We start from the raw sequence: 23059 nt of genomic DNA, 5'->3' as shown, positions 1-23059 counted from the left end.
CATGATTCAGTATAAATCTGAATTTTTAAAAATTAATTTTATTAAGTCCCCTATGGTCTTATGAATCTTATGATACTTTTATTAAACTTTCAACTATGAACAAGAACTGTATGTAACTTATCATAAACCCTTGTGACTCAGACTAAGCATAATAAACTCAGCTCTTGTTAGGAAAGGCTTGATTTTGAATAGCTTAACTTGGAAGAAATTGGAAGAATTGCTGCTCCATCTTGCAAGCTGAAATGATGGAGTTTTTCTGCATAATAAATAAAGCATAGCTCAAACATTCCACCTAATTCATAAAAACTCTTGAGGCAACCAGGAAATTCTTAATCCTCTTGTGAGAATAAAAATTTACCTGGAGGTAACTGGCTACAACAGTGCGACGGAAACACCTTAAAGCTGATGATGTGGGGATTGTCCTCTTCCAGAACATCAGCATGGAAACCTGTGTCCTGGAAACATCCAGCAGCATGGAAACCTGTGTCCAATTCCCTGCTTCACAGAGCAGAAGCCCAGGCAAGCACCTGGGCCGCTCACAGTGCAGCTCCCTGGAGGCTGAGCCCACCAGGTCCAGGACACCTGTGTGGTGTCAGATGGGACAGGAAGCTCCTGCTTCAGCAGTGAAGCCACTGTTGGATGAGAGGCATGGACTGACTACTGTAACACGGAGTTCCTTGGAGCCCTGGGCCATTTCAGCATCAGCTCTCCTCAGAATGCAGGGTTGGAGGGGGTCCCCTTGGCTGCCACCATCCTGTCTCAGGCTGCTGCCTGCCAAATGGAAGACAAGCCCAGTGAGAAGTTCACAAAACTATTCCTTAGTTAACTGAACTATGCTCACTGCTGACAGCTGTTCCTGAAATCTCTTTAGCAAGAAGCAAAAGCTTTGATCTTTTAAAAGGTGAAGCTCTGTTTATGCAGCATTATGTGCTAACATACCTCCAGAGCTAAACAAAACCATTTCTTCACTCCTAATCAAATCTGAACCAGTGCCACATTAAGATGATTCTTTTCAGGGCATTACTTCTCTTGCACCACTATCATTTTTGAAGCATGTGATGGTACAATACACAGAAGCCTGATGGCCCCTTTGCACTGAGGTTGGAAACATTCAGGCAGTCTGTTAGGGTGCAGAAGGAGATACTTGAAGAGGTATTTTTCATTTGTCAAATGAGGCAGTGCTGAGATGTCCGAAATATTTTCTTGTCAACATATCTTGAAGGCACCCTGTGGAGAGAATACCACCACACTGGCATCAGACTACTGCCTTGGAAGAGGGATCTTCTATCTCACTGAAGGGAGGTATTTCCATTACACATAAGTACATTTAAATCTCCAAGTTTTTTAGACCTAAACTTTGCTAGACACTGTGAAAGACATTCCAGGTGTGCCAGGAGCCCAAGAAAAAACCCCAAACCAAGCCCAACTTAAAATGACATTTTCACCTTCAAACAGAACACTGGCTGAAACTTCTGTAGGACAGGAATGCAGCCTGCAGCTATAAGACTTCAAGATTTATTTATTTTAAACCTTATCAACTGGTGCTGCTGAATAACTAGTGCACTTACACCAGTCCTAAGGAGATAAGGTTTCAATAGAGTGGTATTTGGGGGAGGCAGTATATATTTACATGAGAAATCAGTCAAATATTAAGTATTTATATCTTACCTGAAAATGATTCCTTGAAAAACAACTTATGCTTTTGAAGGCCAATGCCATTATGTATTATTTTAATCTTAATGCTAAAGGAAAACAGAAAGAGCATATTTACAATGTCAACAGTTAAGAGAACTTTGTATTGCTATCCAGTTATGCTGTCTGCACAGCTTTTAGACCTATATAAAAAAAACCCAACATGAATCACATACATCTGCCAGCTGGGTGCAACCACAAACCACAGCTAAATTAGTGTAAGAAGAGTTACAGGGATAGAGCTTAAGACATCAGACTGTGAACACAGTACATACCACACAGCAGTGTCATGATGTGTTCATGCTTGCAGTGAATAACCTTAAGGCACTTGGCAAATGTCCTTACCACCTACAGTAAGAGTTGCTCCAAACTTGAAGGGCTCAGCAGGCACTGTCGTAACTCTACACTGAGAGGTAGGGCATCTTGTGTTTTCCTCCTCTGGGACATACAACAAGGTGTACACAAGAGGGCAGGCCCCAAGGGCCACCTCTGAGATCAGAGGCCAGAAGACAGACAGCACCTTTCCCTCCCCAGTAAGTTTCAGTCCCATGTGTCCAGGCCATCTGGCATTGGCTTGAATTTGAGAGGGGAACATGGCTGGACCCCACATCACTACAGTTCACTTGTGGAGAGCTTTCTGTACCTGCAACCTTCAAATTATTCAGTACTACAACAACATCTAATCAAACCATTTAATATCTAATTTATCAAAGTAAGAAAGTAACTTGTTTTCTTTTTCACTGAACCATGGTGAAAAAAGGTCATTGTTTTATTCAGCATCATAGTTACATAACAGTTGTCTGTTTCTATTACTAGAAAGAATTTATTAAAATAGTCCTGAAAGACATCTTTTCTTTTTCCAATGATTTCAAAACTAAGCCTTTTAATGCCAATTCCACACAGTCACGGGTTTGATCGGTAGTAGCCAGTTATAGCAATTGTCAAGGCACAAGCTCAGCTCTGCACACCCGCTGCAGCTTGTATTGGAAAAGAGATATGCCAGTTCCATCTGCACTTCCAAATGCAGAATCCCTTCATCATATATTGCAACAGGAGAAATTAACATTAAACACAGACTAAGAAAGGTAAAGGATTTATTTCTGATATGATTTGTAGAGTTAAATTAAAAACCTACTGAATACTTTATGTAGTAGATGAACATAACCTTAGTACTTACTTTCTAACAGTTTATTTAATGGTTGGAAGTGTACAACATGAAGTAGGCCTCACGTTTAATATTGTTCAATTTTGCTTATTGTTAGATGAGATTAAAATACAGTAGCCATCCCTTTAGACTATGGTGCAACACTGATCATGTGCCTTGATAGGTAGGAAAAATGATTCATTAAATAAATGATGACATAACATGTAGGGAAGACTTTGGATTGTCTATTTTAAATGTCAACATAATAGGCAATTAAGAATAGAACTTCATTTTAAGTGCACTTCCACATGCTTTGTTTATAATATAGCAAAAACTTCCTATCTTTTTTCCAGACACTTCACGCCCTACTCTAAAGCTGTTCAGTTGAAAATGCACTTTCCCCAGTAAACTTCTTTTTTAAAAAAGTAACTAAAATTTCTACCCTTTCATATGCTAAGAAATGTTTCCTAATTAAAAACACAGTTTATTACAAGACATGTGAAGACAACATATAGTGAAATGAATTTTAATTGTTGTGCTGTGACTAAAGTAAAGTTCTCAAGGCTGCAATTTAACATTCCAAGTTCTCCCTTCCATCTTTATTGATTCTTAAGATTTTGCACAGAAACTCTTTGGGGGCTAGAACAGCAGTAATTGCATCACACTGTTTTTCAAGACTTCAAGTTTCAAAAGCAAACTCTTCAAAAAGTACAGTTCTTGATTTGATTAGATACAGGGACAAAAATATAGCACATACTTGAAGGTTACATGGTCTACAAATGATGGCAATATTTTCCTTGGGAGAGTACAGTTTGTTTTCTTGTAAATACTCAAAAAGGCTCAACTTCAAGCAGTAATAAACACAAGCAAAAGTGATTTAACCCTTAAAATAAATATTCAGGAAAACCTCTCTGTACATACAAGTGAAAGAATATGTAACACTTTCACGCTAAAAGAAAAAATAAAGATTTTGTTCATATAAGCAGCTGAAATCTGCTGTTCCAGCCCAATGTCCCCAGTAAAGAAGGGAGGCACAAACACAGGTGACTACTGTAGCTCACTATCTTATGGCCTTTTTGGACAGGGACATCATCACCATCATTTTTAAATCCCTTTTGTTATACTTATTACAGCATGCCAAATCCTTTGGCATATGTGATGGCCTTCAATAATCTTTCTTTAAGCTTTTCTTTGCTTGAGTACTCCGGAAGCAAAAGTACATTAAAGCATGTGTGAGATGTAGGTAACCTGTGGGACAAAAAATACAAGAATTCAGATCTTGGAACATGCAAAAGAAATACATCCCTATTTTACAAGTCGAAAAATAATGAATTTGAAGAAAATAAACTTTCCTTATAGATTCAACTTTCAGATTTAACTAGGTTAATAATGTAAAAGCACATAATTCACTTTCATTTATAAAAAAACAAGCAAAATGTAGAATTTATTTTTTTTTTACCTCTCTGTATCTGGGCCATTTTTGGCTATGATCATCTTTAACTTTCCAAGTCCTCCCACAGGGGCTCTGTCTGTGCCTGTTGTAAACTGTAAGAATAGTCTTTTCTGTTCATCTGTAAATGAATGGACTATTTCCCAGAATTCCCTATTAAAGAAGAAATTAAAAAGTAAATAAACTGTAAACTTTCTTTGGTATAAATAAGAATTTCAAAAGTAATTGAGCTTTGAAGGTGTAATAATTCTAATCAGTCTTAACATCAAGTTTACAAGTTGCATTCATTAACCAAAACTCTCAGAATGTATTTATCAATAAATGAGATTCAGAAATAGAAATCAGAAATATTACTAAACACTGCAGTTTAACTGTCTTTAAACATTAATTTGGCTGTGTCCTGCAGCTATTTTATTATTCCTATTTCCTAAGGAATTGTACTGATTCAACAATGCTTATACCATCTCCTTCTCTCTAATGACAATACTTCAGAAAAGTGAAATTACACACAAGACATTTGCATCTCCAGTACTACAAAAATACTAAATTTTACAGTATTAAATCATTATGAAGAAACAAGCAAATGAAGAAAAGATTAGAAAGAATTACCTAATAATAAGAGAGTCTCTTGTATAGCCACCATCATATTCTGTAGTTTCTTCTAGTGCTTGAAAATCTAAATTCTGTAAGAAGATGATATTTTTAAAGATGACCACTAATTATATACTCAGTATCATATAAAGCTCCACTCTCTAGTGTATATTCAAAATTCTTACCCTACTTCCACAAATAAGTAATTCAATTTCCTCTGGTCTAAATAAATATTTCAAAGGAGATTCATTGGTCACCATGTGGAATCCTCTCCGAAAGGCCTTGAACTGCTTCTCTACTGATTTATTGAGTATATAGTCAGCATACAGATTGACAAATTCCTGCAAGGAAATAAACCCCAAAAAACCTTAATGTTTCAACACATGCCACTTGAAGTACCTCCCAAAAAAACAAGACCCCAAAATACCTATAACTCTGTAATTCTATGCAAATTATCTGAGCTCAGTTTTTATTCAGCAACACAAAAGAACAAGTCTCAAGTACTACTCAAACAGGTCAAACATCTCCCCCAGTAGCTATGTATCCATGTATCAATGCTTTCTTTAACAGAAACCATTTCTGTTCACAACCACACTGTGCTATGGGAATTTTAAAAGCCTTTTAAACTTAAAAATTATAAGTGAGATCACCTTTGTAGGGTTCTACATTATTCTACACACAGTATATCAAAGAACTCCAGATGCTGTTTAAAAAGCTGCATGTACCTTTCTGTTTTCATTTGTAATAGGAATTTTATCACCGTTTTCCTTTAAATCATGCATCATTGGATTGCCAAAGAGATCCGTGTGAGATATTTGAAACGTTATCATCATATCATCTTCCACACTTCCTTCATACTCCAGTAAGTCTCTCAAACTCTGATACAGAACCTAACAGAATAAGAAATACATGTCTGTCAAAAATAAGCTTTGATAAATTCCACTGAATAATACACGAAGACGTGAAACCATCCGGCTCAAAAAAAGGTTGCTATATTCTATGACACAAGTCACCTAAAAATCTCTCCAAACAATTACTTCTTAAGTTCAGTATCTGTAAAGAGAAACAACAGAAGATATTAAGGTAAAAAAGATAAAAAAGAAACATGGTAATCAGTGATAACTCCCTTAAAAGAGCCTTTTAGTACCTATCAATCTTCTAAAATGCAATGGTCAAATCTGCAGTTTAAGAGCCTCTAATAACATCTCAAGTCTTTTGAATCTGTCTTTACTTTAGGCATCCAGAATATGTTACACGAATAAGGGGAACATTTACGAGTTAAAAATCAAAGAAACCCCAGTATTTTATATGAGATAAAATTCAGAGAGCAGGCTTTTATCTTCCATTTCTTATTTAAAGCTGAAACCAACTAGGATGTAATCCAAAAACAACACAGATGGGGCAGTTTTAACATAAGAATACATTTACGAACCAAAAAAATCACAGGTTTGATCAGAATTTACCAAGTGGAATCTGAAATTACCTGTAAGAGTTTGCTCTGTGTAAAGGAGCAACCAGGTTTCCTCCCTGCTATGCCTTAGGAAAAGCCCAAGACTCTCTTGGAAACCAAAGCCTATGCAGCAAAGGAACAATTATTTGGCTGCAATAGAGGCAGAGGGGCTAAAGAATACAAAGCAAAGGTGGAAGTGACAACTGTGTGCAACTGTATTTTTATAGTGAAGTAGAAAAATAAATTTCCCCCCAATGTTTAAACTAAAACATGAAAGTTAACATGTAAGCCTCAACCTCTCACTATCTGTGTGTTTTTGATTCTTCCACAGAACCTTTAAAAAGGACCTTGCACTGAAAAATCACTGGACTTGGAACCATTGGTGGTGATGGCTGGTGAACATCCTATTCTCCATGCTCTACAGCATTAGAAAAAGCACGGGGAGAAATTCACTATTGTGAATTTCATTTTAGGTTTGAGAAGTTCTGAAGTTTAAGTCATATGAGAATACAAAGAGTTAAAAAAGGATTATTTTAAAAGAAATCACCATAAGTATTAGAGGAGAAACATAAGAACAGGGGAGAAAAATTAGGAAAAGCACTGACTGCCCTGTTCCATAGAAATACATTCACTTTGTTTTGGTCACAAAAAGTTTTGAGTACGTAATAAAAGTTAGAGGAAACTCAGGGCACTATTTCTCAACATTATACAGAGAAACTGGTCAAATCTGGTGTGCTGTTGTATGTAGCTATCCAAAGCAGACCAAATAACACATTTCTTGATTAAAGACACCTCACTTTCAAACATGAAAGCCAAGTTCTTTTTAGACACTATCATTTTACTAATCTTTTTTGAAAAGATGAAGATTTTGTATAACTGCTTATAAAAGGGAAGCATCCCACGGTTTGAAACCAAATGAAGCTTGCTAACAACTCCTACCAGCACCATGAGGAGAAGCCACTGGTGATCTCTGATTGCAGGTGGAGCAGAGCCAAGACATCCTGCACACACACCTGTGTGCTCTATCTAAAAAAGCACAGGCACAGCTCAGTGCTGGGAATGGGTGTGTGAAAATGGACACTGATCACTGGATATTCATTAACTGTAGGGATATTCATAAACTGCCTCATCTATTTCTTGCTTTAGACAAAAACCAGTAAGAACATCATACTTTTGCATATTTATTCTTACTTGCACTTTTTTTGGGTAGAAATTTACTTCTACAAATAGCTATAAACAGCCCAATTTTACTAGTCTCTTTGGGAAGAGACATGCTTGCTTATGCTTAATAATTCTTAGTAACATTTGGGAGTTTATGTAGCAAGAAAACCCCAAACTTTATTGATACTGAGCCCTATTCATTGATGTTACAATTTTGCCTCCTCCAAACCAAATGTAGCAATAAGTTTTCTTGCTTATGAATTTGTTTTAACAAATACAGACTCGTAATGCAAGTCACTGTTTATTTCACTTTCATTTGTGACAGTGATCCTATGTTTAACTGAAATATAGATTAAATTATTGCATAGAAAATGCACTATTTAACTTGAAGAACATAAGGAACTTACAGGATGAGAGTCTGCCAGATCACGGAAAGTTCCTTTTTTGCCCATTAGCTTCCTGTAGACAACCATGGGGAAATGTACATCCAGTATACAGTTGTTGTAAATAGCCAGTCCCAGTACTATGCCAATCAGGGTAAACTGACCCTCAGTTTCAAAAGAGGACGGATTAAACCAAAACAGTTTTGTAGACTCATCATATGTGAACATCCCTGTTAAAAAAAAAAAAAAAGAACAATTATGGTTACAATTCAATAAAAATGGCACATAAAACATACCATTATAAACCCATTTGCACTAGCCTTTAAGCAATATTTAACTTAACATTATACTGAATTGAATGGCAAAGAGAAACTATTTAGGGTAACTGGAGCTGCTCAAAATACTGTTACATGACCACTAAAAGCCCGCAAGAGACCTGTGATACAGTATCTGCAACACTCACTGGAGCAGCATGTACACAAGCTTTCATCCCCTCCTCTAGCGAGGAACCAGCAGCACACTGATAACAGTGACTGTGACTTTGATTAGTACAGCAGTACAAGAAAAGAACACAGTTAAAGACATGTGGATGAAACAATCCCAAAGGACTCTAATTACTAAGAAGTGACAACCTTTCCTCAAAGGCCAGTTCCAGCAAAGGAACAGGACTAGATGCAGTCCTACTACTTAATTAGAAGCTAGGATGATGGAGCAGGGATTGACCATCACCTATGATTTTAGAGTTAGATGCCCAAGAGATTTGTTTGCTTGTTTCAAGGACCATTGTTACTGCAGCTATTAAACACAACTTGAGAGGAAAATGGACCTTGGCCTCAAAGAAGGTCTGCAAATTTAACAGCTTGTGACTGTCTAAAGAGAGTGGTTTTGCTTCTCTCATTCACTTCACTATTTCAGGAGACCAATTTCCTGCCCAGCTCATGAGCTGAGCACTGAAGACTTCAACAAACAGTTGAACTGGCACATGCCAAAAGCTGCAGGGAAAAAATGTGAAGACAAGAGACAGGCAGAGTGTCTTACCCTTTTGGCTGTAGCAAGACACAAGATAGCTCTTGTTTATGAAACTGGAGTGCACAGGCTATAAATTATTTATATAAATATTGTTTATATATAAATAACACCCACAATAAAATCCATCCATAGCTTATCTGGCTAGATACTGAAACAAAATAAATGCAAGCCCCATAGACTTAAGGTGAGAGAGAAACCACCCTGGACAGGCACAGTCCCAATAACCTGTTGCTTGTACAGCTGTCACAGTTTTCCAGCAGAGCCTAAGAAAAACTGCCCCAGGCTCCTTACTCTTAACACACCATGTCAGATCCATGTGAAGAATATCAACTACATTTGCCACAAGGATTTATCTTGTCAGCTCTTAAAAGATACTCTTGTTTACAACCTATGCAGATGTACAAACTGATTACAAAGCCACATGAACACAAAATTACACTGAAGACTGAAATTATCTTCAGCCAAGAGATAAAGACTCTTTCCTCATTCCATGTAAAGCAATAAGCTGCAAGCTCATTCAGACTCTGGGTATTCCCCAGAATGGATTATGTATCTCAATAAGTGATATGGCCTGGGTCAGCCATTAGGGGAGCACACAAATAGCAGACTGACCCATTAGATAAGGCAACTGGAAATCAGAAATGGATGAGCAACTCAGGCATATATAGGCCAAACATTATATAGAATCCTGTATGCCATTTTCTGAACCAACTGAAGTAACTTCTGGATTACTGGTACATAAAGCAATGAGTTGAACTTTTTGGAATATGATGGAAAAGTTAAACTGTCAAAACCAACAACTCCAGCAAATGTCTAATAATGAACCATCAACAATTTACTCAGATCTGGAAACACTTTAAGGTGCAATACAGTATTTTACTCCCTTACCAAAATTAACACTACAGTACAGTAAAATCATAATGAAACACCAGAAGAAACTGGAATCTGCAAGAAAGCGAAAACAATTGCCCTTGAAGTTATAGGAAGTTATCACTTATTCCTTTACCATGGAATATCTTTACCAGTATTCTTCTGAGTTATTACCTCCTTTGAGTAAAATTTTAAGGTAGTTTAATATCAAAATACTAAAAAGTCAAAGAAACTATAATAACAATATACATCTCTCCAAATATACCTATTGAAGACAGACATTTTAAATTCCACTTAAAGGATCTCCTCTGTTTTCTCAGGTAAAGAAAGCATTTATAAATCAACAAGTCACTCATGGTATATCTGGTGCATACATGAACTGCTATACTGCAATGCATATGTATACATATATATATACACACACAGTGAATGCAAGCTACATTTTCTGCTTTTACACATTTATGCCTAAAGCCACTAAAAAGCTTTTCCTCCCCTAGAATTACTATGAATACAAAATATGTGCATACTTTTTTACATTTTTAATACAGAAGTGAAACTTAACACATGCATACATTTCTAATATATTACCTACCTTTAAATGCAAGGAGTATATACACACTGCTTGGATCTTAGCTTAAGCAAACTTTAGCACTACTAAATAAAGAGTATTTCAATACACCCACACAACTTCTGTTTAGATAAACTCAAGTTGAAAATGTATTTATTTTGCGTTGAAAATAAAATTTCATCAATCAAAGTACTAAAAGTTCTTTATTTTGCCATACTTCAAAGTAAACTAATTCAGGTTACAAATCTCTCTAAGTTAATAGCATTTTTCAGAGTGAGTAAGACTTGTCTATGATTCTGCACCACTTGTTATAAGAACTGGCTTGCATATGGTGAAGAGCAAGTGCCAAGGTTCAGATTTTTGCTACTAATTCTGGGTACTTGATACTGATACCTCCTTTCTAACCCAGTCAAAATAGATTTCTGTGTATTTTCATCAATTTTCTAAGCTACAAAACCAAGAACAGCAGCTTTATCTTTTAAAATAGTCCAGTGAAACCACGTTAATAGTCGTGAGCTGTTAGGCTTCTTCAATGAAACCCATTACAGGAAATACAATGTAACACCACATTTCACATAAAATGCAGAATTAGTATAGGAACCTGGCAGGTCTCATTTCTATTTTAACATGAAGTATTCTTATAATTTTATAACATTTTTGTCTTTTCAGAGTAGCAGACAAGTCACACACTAAAAGAAGCATGTCCTTGCATAAATGATTGGTGCAGGGAGCAAGGGAAAAAATAATATAATGGAAGTATGACTGCCGAAACACAAATGTAAAATTTCGGCTGTAATATATAAAATTTCTCTTGGTTCTTTAACTACAATAGAATTTGACACTGCTTGACACTTTGGATCTGCAGAACTGAGACTATCAGATTTATTAAGCTGGAGGAAGTGAAGGAAGTAACTCAAAAACTCCCACAGTCTGACTCTTGCTTTACTGCAGAAGCGCTTCCTCTTTGGTTTGATTACTAATTCTAGAAGCTAATTACAAAGCAAAGTGAGGAGAAATGTGAGAGAACAAACAAAGGAACCCAGCAAAGAAACCCTGTACTACTGATTTGTATCCAAACAAGTCATTATGGTTCCCATTAACTATACACAGTTACTCCTTCCATCATTCCTCGTTTAGGAGGATGACTGCTGCCAACACAGTGAGCCTCAATGTCTGGCAAATACTCTGCTGACCATCAATGAACCTGGAGAGCTTCAGAGAGAAGCAGCAGTGGATATAAAAAGCATCAACATAGAACAATCCAGTTTGGAAGATCATCCAGGCCGACCTTTTGTGAGAAAAATCTGTTACACCAGAAAATTATTAGAACACATACCGATATCTGGATTGAAGATTTCTTCCACAACCAGTTGAAAAAATTCTTTGGAAACACCTCCTTCATCTACCCCTTGCTCTCCTTCAAATTCAACATACAATTGCTTCTTCAAGTCTGCAGGATTTTCCATGGCAATCATCTCTAGCTATAGAGTGAAGAGACAGAAAAATTTAATTAGTAAATCTGTTTACTAGAATAGTTTAGTAACAAATAACGAAACCAAAAGTACTCGCCAAATTTAAGAAGAAAGTGACCACACATCACAACAGTAAAATAAGAGAAATCAATAGTAACCCTAAACCACCCTAAACATGTTTTACAATCTAGGGATAAACAGCAAGAAACTTACCACAGAACTGATCTGTCAGCCCATTAAAGCTCACTGGCTGTTAGCATTCTCTATTTCTATTCTTTTAAGCAGTTATTTAAAACAAGTTATCATTGTGTTGCACACAATTCACAGAAAAAGGAAGAAAACAAGATGTATTACTGGGATAATTAAATTCATCTGACAATGAAAATTCTGCAATATGATCTACATGTTTGACAATAAATGGCTTTGTGAAGGGATTACACAGATATGTTTTCAGAGGGGGAGACAGAAAACAAGCCTTTGATGAGTACTTGCATCTCTCAAACAAAGAGCTGGGGAAAAAAAACTAAGAACAAAAAAGACACTAGTATTACAGTCAAATCAACTCCCTCTTCTTGAGCCTAATGAACTCTCAGAACTCTCTTGCTCTTATTTCTTCAGTGCCTTTAAACAGATCTACTGCACTGCTGCTGTGAAAGTGAAAATTCAGTTAAGACCAAATCGAAAGTCTGACATTTTACAAGGGTTTCAAGTCTATATAAAGGCCATTAGAGGCCACAGAATCACAAAATAGTTTGGGTTGGAAGGGACCTGGAAAGATCATTAGTTCCAACCCTTCTGCCATGGGCTGGGACACATTCCAGTAAACCAGCTTGCTCAAAGCCCCATCTAGCATGGCCATAAATAGTTCCAGGGATGGGACATTGCCAGCTTTCCTGGGCAACCTGCTGCAGTGCCTCTCCACCTTCACAGCAAAGAATTTATTCTGAATATCTAGTCTAAACCTCTCCTCTATCATATGAGGTCATTTGCCATTGTTCCATTGTTACATGCCTTTGTAAAACTTCCTCTCCAGTTCTCAGCAGCCCCCTTTAGGTGCTGGAAGTTTCTATATGGTCTCCCAGGAGCCTTCTCTTTGGCTGAGCAACCCCAACTCTCCCAGCCTATCTTTACAGGAGAGGTGCTCCAGCCCTCTGATCATTTTTGCATCCCTCTTCTGGACTCAACCCAACAGGTCCACATCCTTATGCTGGGGACCCAGAGCTGGATGCAGCACTCCAGGGGGAGTCTCACAAGGGTAGAGTAGAAGGGAACAGTCATGTCCCTTGACCTGCTGGCCATGCTGCTTTTGATGCAGCCCAGGGTATGGTTGGACTTCTATGCTGTGAGTGCACATTGCCAGGTCCTTCACTTGCTTACATCAAAAATGTATCCTCTCTATAAATCAGAAGTTAAGCAAGGATATTTTGCAGCTGGTAAGAAATATGCTACTTAAAAGCATAACCACACTGGTTACACATATGCAGCACAATTAGCCTAAACATACCTATGTGGTAAAGAAAACTCAACAGCAGTAAATTAAGGCACAGATGGACCTGTATACTCCTCTACCAAAACCATATTACTTGTGAGATTTGCCTCCGATGGGGGCTACTGCAAATTGTACTTATCAGCAGGTGCCCTTAACATGCTAAACCTTACTTTTTATTTCACTCCCCTACCTTATCCACACATGTCAATGCTCATTACAGCCCAGAATCTTACTACAGAAGTGTAAAGTAAAAAAGGAACGGAACAGAGAAGGTAAAGGCAGCAGCAATGACACTATGGACTCACAAAATCACACCACCAGCAAGACACACTTTCTCCTGCTAACTGCCAAGTCAGCCAGACATGATCCAAGCAGCACAGCAAGGCAGGATGCTACAGAGTGAGGGGGGTTATCATAATGGGCTTGAAGACTTTGAAACACCCCATGCAAAAGGAGTATGTGGAGAAAAAATTCCACTACCTGGTACTGACAACTAAATTTGGAAAGAGAGGGAGTGTAACTTCAGAGCATATAAATCTCAGTTAATAAACCACAAAGGCAAGCTATGAAGACCCCAATAATGACAGCAAGTGAGATTAATCTGTATTTCAATGAGCAAACTACAACATTTTCAGAAAATGTACCACCTAAGCCATTTGTACAAAAAATTCTTTTCCTAAGACAGCAATGGAGCTTAATCCATGTTCCAAGTAAAACTTGCAACTTTTGAAAAACAGAGAACTAGCATTTATTTTAAAACTGTAAATACAGGTTAAATGTTCAAGCTGGACAGACAGAAATTCTCTTATTTAGATCCCTTCCACTTACAACCAACAGCAATAAAGCTGTGGTTTTTTCCTCCCCAGTCATGACTTTGTTGGCTTTGTAGTCTTTACCACGAGTAATTTAATATATTGCATGATTTATGAATTTTCATGAGTTCTGAGAAAGCATATGCTGTCTCTGCATTTCTTCTGGGACAGCAAAACTATGTTATAGTGTGAAGGCTCTATGGTGTAATGGAAATGCACTAAGGAAGGTTCATATTTATATAAGTTCATATTTATACATATAGAGCAGTTAAAGAAATTTCAAAGTTATTTTTTGGCTGACAAAAACAGCCTATAAAAAGAGGAAGCAAACAGTCTTAGTTGAGCAATGCTGGCTAGGCAGATTAGAACAGTGCACTGGATGTCTGCAAGGGAGTCAGATAAAGGATTATCAAAAATCCAGTATTTTGAGCAAAGCCTGATGCTCCTTGAAGTAGATTCTGTAAGCAGGAGAATGCTGCTAAGCTGCTCAACTCAAAGTTTTAGGTTTAGCTGCTCCTTTGAGTATCTGTGTCAACACTGATGCTTCACAATAAAAACTGAATGCAGTGGGCAACAGCAGCAAACACAACTGTAAGGAGGCACTGAATTTAAGCAGAACACTGCAGTGTTTCTATAGCAGGAAAGTATGAACTTCAGTTATTGCTCTCTGGTTCTTAGGTTTTTTGGGGCCTTTCTTTCACAGTTATCTCAAACTTGTCAACATAGATGCTGCTAGGGAAACACAATCCATCTGTGTGAATTACTGAAGTTTTAGAAGTTGTTTTCTGTCATGATGGTTTCACTGGCCATGTCATTGAAATAATCATTACGTTTTCCAGGGACTTCCTAAAATTCCTAAAAATGTCTAAAGCAGCAGAAGAATGTATGAACTGAAAAGTTGAAAGCTGAGAGATGATGTCATAAAGAGTATCTCTATTTTGTTTGCTGAAACACACCAATGTTCCACAACTTAAGACATTGGTTGATTTTACTTTGTTTACAGAATAACACTGCCTTCCTGAAAGACAGGAATGTTCAGTGAATGACAGAAATATGACAACATTTAAAAGCTTAATGTAACACCAGCATTTGGCAACCTGCTTAAAACTGATAGCAACTGAACTAATTTCTATTCAGTTAAAAATGATCACAAACCACCTTAAGTTCTATCGTAACATAAAGGTTCTCTTTAAGTTAGAAACAGGAATGCTTGCCACACTAGACAGAAAAATGACAAAACAAAGCAAATTTAAGCTTGAAAGTACCAGTGACACATCATGACATAAGTCGGTCAACACACTTTTCTAAAAACTGGCATGGAAAGTAATAGTTACAGTGACAAAGCAGCCTTTGCTCCAGCTGTTTTTTTTTTTTACAATTCATGCATTTGGAGCCTGCACACATCAACAGTCACATGCTCTGCACCCAACCAGTGCATACCAGGGCTGACATTTTCACCTGAACACGCAAACTTCAACGTGGTCTCAAACAATGTCAAATCTCCTGAAGTACTTTGCTGCTAAGACAGGAGAGAATCTACCTACTGGGTTCAGGTGTCACAGAAGAGTTTTGGTCATCAAAACACTCAGCAGAGATATTTTCAAGCAGGAGAGGGTTGCTGCCCACTAGCTGTCTGCATTCCATGTGCAATTTGTCAAAGTGAGTTTCTAATTTGCAAGCCAAGTACAAGCCTGATTCTGCTGAAGGAATCCATCACGTTTTCACTTGCACAAGTTGTGTGTCATAACTCACAGCCTTTAAATTACTGCTACCTGAGAAGAATGCCACATTTAACCTGGGCTATGGGGGTGGGGGAAGAGTAAACTCTGAAGAAGGGGATGAAAGAAATAATAGTTCTTGGGGAATGAAAAGGCAGAAGAGAGGATTTATGGAGGTATTTTCTTTCATGACTACCACACTCACACAAGGTGACTCAGCAGTGCAGCTTACCTATTAAATCTGCTAGACAGTAAAAAGCATGCTAACTACCTTCAGGAAGTGCAAACTGAGCTACCAAGTCCCAAATACCAAACTTCCTTAAAAAAAGTGGGGACTGAAGTGTTACAAATTCTAAAATTCCACCCCTGTCCCCAGGTGACTTTTCAGACTAACATACATACAAGTAAGTATACAATAAGTATATACTACAAAGAAAGAGGTTTCATTAAATCATTTCCAATAAAAAAGAAAAAACAAGTTTCTGAGGCAAGTTTCATATATGCAAAGAAATTGAACAAGAAATTTGTAAATAAAATTTTTCCTTAGATGTATGTGTTTTAGGGAACTAAGATTCTCTCAATAAGCAACTTTAAACAAGATAATGCCTTCAAGGTATTTAAAAAGTATTGCTTCAAATTCTTAGTAGAAGGAAAAAAGTCCTATGCTGTTACCAGTAACAAAAAAAAATCACTTACTAGTGTTCATATTTGCCTTACTGAAATCCAAGAAGTGAGAATATACTGAATTATAAAAGCTAAAATATTAAGTATTGATAGGAGAAAAACAGCTTGGTAATGACTTTATCAGCTCAACTGATCAGCAGAAAGACAGTATTTAGTGTGTTTGCAAGAAATTGCAAAGGCTGATCAAAGTATTTGTTTGAAAAATATTCAACATCAAAAAGGAAAATATGATTAAAACTATCTCAACCTCATTTCCATCAATATTCTTTGAAATGCTTTTATCAGGAAGTTATCAGTTATTCTATAGATACTCAAAAAAGTCTTCACTGACTTTTCTGTCAAGACACAGGTCTAGCGACATAAATAATAGTTACAATTAAAAAAAGTCTGTAAATATTCAAACCTTTGAAGTTCAAAAAATATGAAATTTGAGGGTAAATATGTTGGTACTCGTAATTAATTACCTGTATGTTAAGCATGTTCAGAAACATTTTGTCACTGAACAGATATAAGAACATTCACTAATGAATATTATTATCTTTGAAAGATCTTTCTGGAATTTTTCAGTGAGACTCTTCCTAAGTTCAATACTGTACACCCAAACCAGCAGCCATCCCTGATGCAAAGTATTCAGTGCAGCTTTCACTTAGATTTGATGCTGTCAGTACTGCTACAGAAGCTTATAGTACCCATCTTCGATTCCCATCAGAGACAGAGCAAACTGTTTTAAGGCTTAGGACATAAGACTGAAGAGCCTCCTCCAGAGCTATTTCAGACCAATTAGGAAGTAACTGTGAAAATTACTAAAATCACTTCTGAACCAATTGCAAAGACTGCCAGTAACAACAGCATGCAATTCTTGAACAGATTGGCACTTTCTGACAAAAGACAACAGTGTAGAGCAGTATCTCCCCTGGAATAACTTCCCAGCTACCAGCACAATTGCAGCTTAGAGATTTCCTGAGGTGTTTGTGTGGCTCACACCAAAATGCCCATAATGTCCATTAGCTTTTGATGGATCTTTCTTTCATGAAGAGTTACAGGTCCTGGGCAAAGACACCCACCCTCTTGAGATACACAGCGGGGAAAACAAAATGCCATTTTGCTTATGTTAAGCCTGATTCCTGATAATAAAACTAGGGGCTACCAGTTGTAAAAACCAGTATTTCTCATTCAACTTCTTCATTCACTTTTTATGTTCTCTCCATCATTGTTTTTACCCTTAAGAGGACTTCACATTTTCTTTGAAGAGACTCCGAGCTTTCCAAAATGTATTTCTACTGCATGTTTTCTGATATTAAAATGAGAAGAAACAAATGAAAGAGAATAGGCACACTGTGGCAAACAGCGACATTAGAGCATTCCATTCACTAACACTTCTGGGGGAATATTTAAAATACCTTCACTGAGCAATGATACTTTGTATCATCAGTTAAAACATATCACTAGTTAAAAGGTGGATTCTGTACCCACTCCATACAATACAATAAAATTTTCCCTACTTCCACATCATCCCTCAACAGCTACCTTGTAACATCTCTTTGAAACAGCACATACTCCCTTCCTCCACTTTGGATGGCACCTCTGTGTTCATCTCCATTTTACTGAATATAACCCATTTTCCACTTCTGAGAAATGCCTGGCCTGCACTTGGCCTTTTTGGCTACCACTATAGTTTAGTTCAGACTACCTAAATTTAGAACAATTTTATCTTTTCACTTTATTTTCTGTCCCCAAATAAACAGTTTAAAATCCTTACTTTCTTTGTGGCTCTTACAGTCAGGTCACCATGATTTAGCATGCTCTGACAGTTTAAATTAACAGCCATAGGAGAATCCATGGCAACTGCCCAGGCATGTAACTCAGGCTGCTAGGCTGAGCAAGGGCTGCTTCAAGTGCATCATACTTTAGATTAGTATGTTTGAACTTAATCGAATTTAAATTTCCTAAACTTCCTAGAGGCCAAGAATGTGGCCCCGCTGTAATTTGATGTTGCCCACAAGCTTTTTAACCTAAACATTTTTTTTTTGTCCTCAAAGATTTCAACTTCTACTTCTAGCACTATGTAAAAGAATGCCTTTTCTCGTATTTGTGAATTTTCCTTCTTACTACTGGATAAAGAGGAAGGCTTGCTTTTGCTCTGCTGAAATTGACATTTAAAAGAACATCCTAAAACTAGCTTTTATGCTGTTTTACCTCTTCATTTCCTAAAGAGAAAGAATTATCCCTCCCTTTTTTCCAGTATTTATGTGCCCAAAGCTGAACATTCAAGGAATAAACTCCATTACAGTAATATGACGAAATGTAACTGGACACAACTGTAAGTCTGATAGGCAGTGAAATTACAAAGACTATTCTTAAATAAAAACAACTGGTACACAGTATTTTTGTATTTATTTGCCTAATATAAAGTTGAGTTTACAGGCAGAAGCCACTTCTGCACTGCAATTTCATTTTTTCTTTTGGTTCTGAAGACAAATGTTTTCCCTGACAAATCATAATATCAGCAATTCCCACGAAGCAGCTAACTCAGCTGGAAATTCCTAGGCATACAGAAAAATCAAGGTAGGAGGTCATTTAGGGTTTTCACAATTGACTTTCACTGGCAGTTACACTCATCCAATTTAAGTGCAAGTAACAGCTGGGTTGAGAGGCAAAATGAGGTAATTTCCCCAAACCCTCTCTAAACACTTCTCTAGGCCTTCAATAACAACTTTTAAAGCCATCAGTAAATTTAAAAAATTGCAAACCTTGTGCTTTATTATAAGAACACAGGAAAATGAGTTTTTGAAAAGTACCAGCTTTAACAAAAAAAAAAGTGTCCTAAAATAAAGAACATATTAAGGCTTCTATACAGACCTATTCACTGTAAAGTATGTATCCTGTATGATTCCCCTCTTCCAAAAATGCATATACAAATGGCATTAAGTTTTAATTAAACAAGTCAGCAGATTCAGAAATAGGCTGCTCTCACACTTCTTTGGTATTAAGAGGTCTGTCTGCCTCTGTCAGTTGTATCAGTATTTGCACCAAATTAAAATAATGCTTAATTTCTAGAAATTTTTAAGCCCGCAAGAAGAGTACACAACTAAAATGTTTTCATTCTAACTTCCATCTGAAAATCCCTACCATCAGAAGAAGATCCAGGACAGTGCAAAGGACAAAGAAACTGAAGTTGGTAACTCTCTCACCATCAAGATCTGTGCAGGATCTAATAATAGGGAATAAGAGCTATTTGATACTTTATGACACCTAAATCTGCAGAAGTAGTTCTGCTGAACATAGAAATCTTCAACATCATGCTTAGAATTCAAACAATAAAGCTATCTGAGATTCTTCTGGAGGAAATCTAGTATATGTGCACTCACACAGAGTCCTTTTCAGTGACTCCAAGCCCATGTAGTTTGCACGAGTCAGAGCCAAGAAACCCTCGTTGCTGCTGACTTACCCGGACGAGCGCGTCATCGATGATGTGATCACGCCGCACTTTCAGCCGCAGGTAGGGGTTGAGCTGCTGCCCCTGAACCAAGCTGTAGAGCACAGTTATGCGTCTTTCACTGTACATCCGGATCCTATTGTCATAATACAATCCCAGGTTCTTGGTAACAGCATTCAATATGAAGGGACAGGTCATAAATGAGAATTTATTCTCTGTTTCTACTTTGAAGAAAGTGTAGTCTTTGTCCATTTCTAGAACATCATTCAGTGGTTCATTAATAAATTCTTCAAAAGGGATAAGTGGTTTTCTGCAATCTATAGTTTTAACACCAAGTTCTGTTTCCAGTGGGTCTACTCGAGGACCTTTTTTATTTCTTCTTTCCTCACCCAACAGCTCTTGAAGAGTTAGTTCACTTGATTCTGGGATGGGTTCTTCATCTTCCTCTTCGTTATGATCTGTATCCACATCCCCTCCTACTACATTTGCATAGTAAACCATTTTCAAGCACTTTGAAGCAGCAACAACAGCATCATCATCATTCACTAGGTTACGACTATTGAACTCGTTGCTTATGACTTTGTAAGTAATAAGCTGCTGAAATGTTTCCATCATTCTCCGAATTTGATCTGCTCTGTACTTAGACCACAATCTGACCAGTTTTGCTTGAGCCGCAAGGGGCAGTTTGCTCATTGCTTTGCAAAACAATGGTAGAGCCATTTCCAGATACTCTGGGCTATGAAGATTGCCATTCTCCATAACGATAATAAACAAATTCAGATAGTTAGGATCCCGAGAGTACACATTATGGTAAGTCAAGTCACATTCCACATTAGGTGACAAGTACACAAGTGCATTTAAAAAGGCAGTTTCTATTTTTTCATTAGAAAGTAACCTATCATAGACCCGTCTGACTGCTTCAATATCTACAGACACTTCATCTGGGCCTAGTTTTTGGAGGTTATTATCTCCCTGTGTGCTATCACCTATTCTTGATGATGAAGATGATGATGCACCAGAATCCTCTTCCATAGCAGCAGCCGAACAGGCAGCTTTTTCCTTTTCATCTTCATCTTTGTCTTCATCCTTTCCTTGAAGAGACTTGAGCTCCTCCTTGGTGTGCTGCTTGGTTTTTCGGAAACTCTGTACCAGTGCTTCAGCACTAGAAAACACTCTCCCAATCACACGGATTAAAGGGGAATAATCCTCTTTTTCTCGACATAGTTCAAGAATTTCATATATCTTGTCTTCTGTTAGGAAGGTCACATCTATAAAAAGATAAAGATATTAGTTTTACTAATATAAAAATTAAAAAGATAATATACTTCTGGTTTGCCCTAAGAAAGCTGTGTGTCATATCATCACTAAAACTGCAAAAACAGTGTCAGTGCTGAATAAAGTCAAGACAGATACTTTCTAATTTCATTAGCATGAAAAATCATTACTTCATTCACTGACTTAGTAAAATATTTTATTCATGGATGTCAATCAGAGAATGTGTACAATAGTGAAACTGTTTTGCAGCCAATTAACTACATTAGGTAGTTAACAGTACTGTATTGTCTAAACAAGTGCAATCAGTAAGAGGTTTAAACTTTAAAAGCCTTAATGAATAAGGCTGCAACAATACAGCCTTCTGGTAAATCTGCATAGTTAATGTGTAAGTCATTAAACTAAACAAACTAGACTGTATCAACCTCTTTTTTTCAAAGCAGACCCTGAAGAAAAGACTCAATCACTTGTTTTGTTGTATGTTAATGGGAATATAAGATTTCTTATTTCTCTTTTTAATGCTTTCTGCAACTGTTTTTAGACTAAATTGATGCCTGAAAACCCTCCCGAACCCCTCAATATATGCTCTGAAATTTATGCTGCCTTCTAATTACACATACAGCATGGCATGTAGATTATATCTTTCTACATTAGGCCTCACTAAGATAAGCAACTTGGGTATACTAATCAACATGTTATTCAGAGGAACAAGATGGTTTACACACATCATCTGCTCCAAATACCTGTCTGTTCTCCCTCTCCCCAAACTCCTGATACAAAATAAGTCATTCGAAGAGTCCATTTGTTATTTGAAATCTTCCTTTCTCTTTAGAAAAAAGAAAGAAAACATTATTTATAGCCTTCTATGTTAGTTCTCAAACAGAACCCACAGATGCTTTCACATCAGGTGATGATTTACAGCAGAATTACTGTAAACATGATAAGACCATAAAAAATATTCTAGTTTAAGCAGATTCTTCTGAACTGACACATAATTTAGAACCAAAACAGAATCAGTTTAATAGCATCTCTAGAGAAAACATCTCAAAATTGTATTCACCAACCATGCTAGAACTACCTACCTCTGCAGAAAGAAGTGTATCATTTTAATAACAAGGTTTAATAAAGGTGTTGTATCACCTACACTGATACTCATTCCAAGAAGTCATTAAATTAAAAAGACAAACTAGATGATGCAAAGACAGACAACCTACTGACTTTCACAGAACTTCAAGCCACTCTCAGAGCACATGTAACACAGGAAAGGTTAGGCTTATGTCTTAAGCTTAGAGTGACTTCTAATCTGAAGACACTGACAAATCTCAAAACATCTGTCCTGTTAAAAAAACAGCTCTACTGAAAACATTTTGAAAGGACTTCACAACATCTATTTTTATCCACTGCAGTGCATGCTCAGGAAGCAAAACTTGTCTTAAAAGAAGTCTTAATTTTCTTGTGTTAAGACAAATTTACCTGCTGATACAGATGATATTCCATGACATGGCTCCTCAAAATGAGGACCAGAGTCTCAAGTTCATTGACTCTGGACCATAGACATTATTCATGGCATAAAAATTATCAGCACACACTGACAATTCAACAATATCATAAATTTCAGATTTCCATACTTCAACAGGAATTTCCTCATTCACTCTTTTAAAGGTTTTAGTATTTCAGGAACTCCAGAAAAATAATTTAATTATTTCTGAAGCATATTTCTTTCAATTTATTAAGAACTTTTAATCCTATGTCAAGCATAAAAGCAAGCTACACATTCTTTTCCTCGGCTTTGCTAAACTTTGCTGCAGATTTTCCAGTAACTGTTGGAGCAGACCTTA

The 23059-nt window shown here is 36.9% G+C and overlaps 1 protein-coding gene across 3 annotated transcripts in view; it reads right to left on the bottom strand.

Moving 5' to 3' along the window:
• Positions 1-2438: 2438 nt before the first annotated feature.
• UBE3A (ubiquitin protein ligase E3A) overlaps positions 2439-23059 on the bottom strand; it is a 52945-nt gene continuing 32324 nt past the window's right edge. For all 3 annotated transcript variants that reach the window (XM_066545201.1, XM_066545202.1, XM_066545203.1), the window contains 8 exons: positions 19962-21217; positions 11675-11819; positions 7896-8101; positions 5603-5767; positions 5063-5218; positions 4896-4969; positions 4296-4439; positions 2439-4084 (listed from right to left, as the gene is read on the bottom strand). In XM_066545201.1, coding sequence (XP_066401298.1) covers positions 3964-4084; positions 4296-4439; positions 4896-4969; positions 5063-5218; positions 5603-5767; positions 7896-8101; positions 11675-11819; positions 19962-21217 — 2267 coding nt within the window. In that variant the 3' untranslated portion in view covers positions 2439-3963. The remainder of the gene's footprint in view (positions 4085-4295; positions 4440-4895; positions 4970-5062; positions 5219-5602; positions 5768-7895; positions 8102-11674; positions 11820-19961; positions 21218-23059) is intronic.

This window comes from Molothrus aeneus, chromosome 2 (assembly GCF_037042795.1).
Source record: "Molothrus aeneus isolate 106 chromosome 2, BPBGC_Maene_1.0, whole genome shotgun sequence".
Classification (NCBI taxonomy): domain Eukaryota; kingdom Metazoa; phylum Chordata; class Aves; order Passeriformes; family Icteridae; genus Molothrus; species Molothrus aeneus.
The sequence above is the reverse complement of the archived record's forward strand: the minus strand, read 5'-3'. Positions and strand labels throughout refer to the sequence as shown.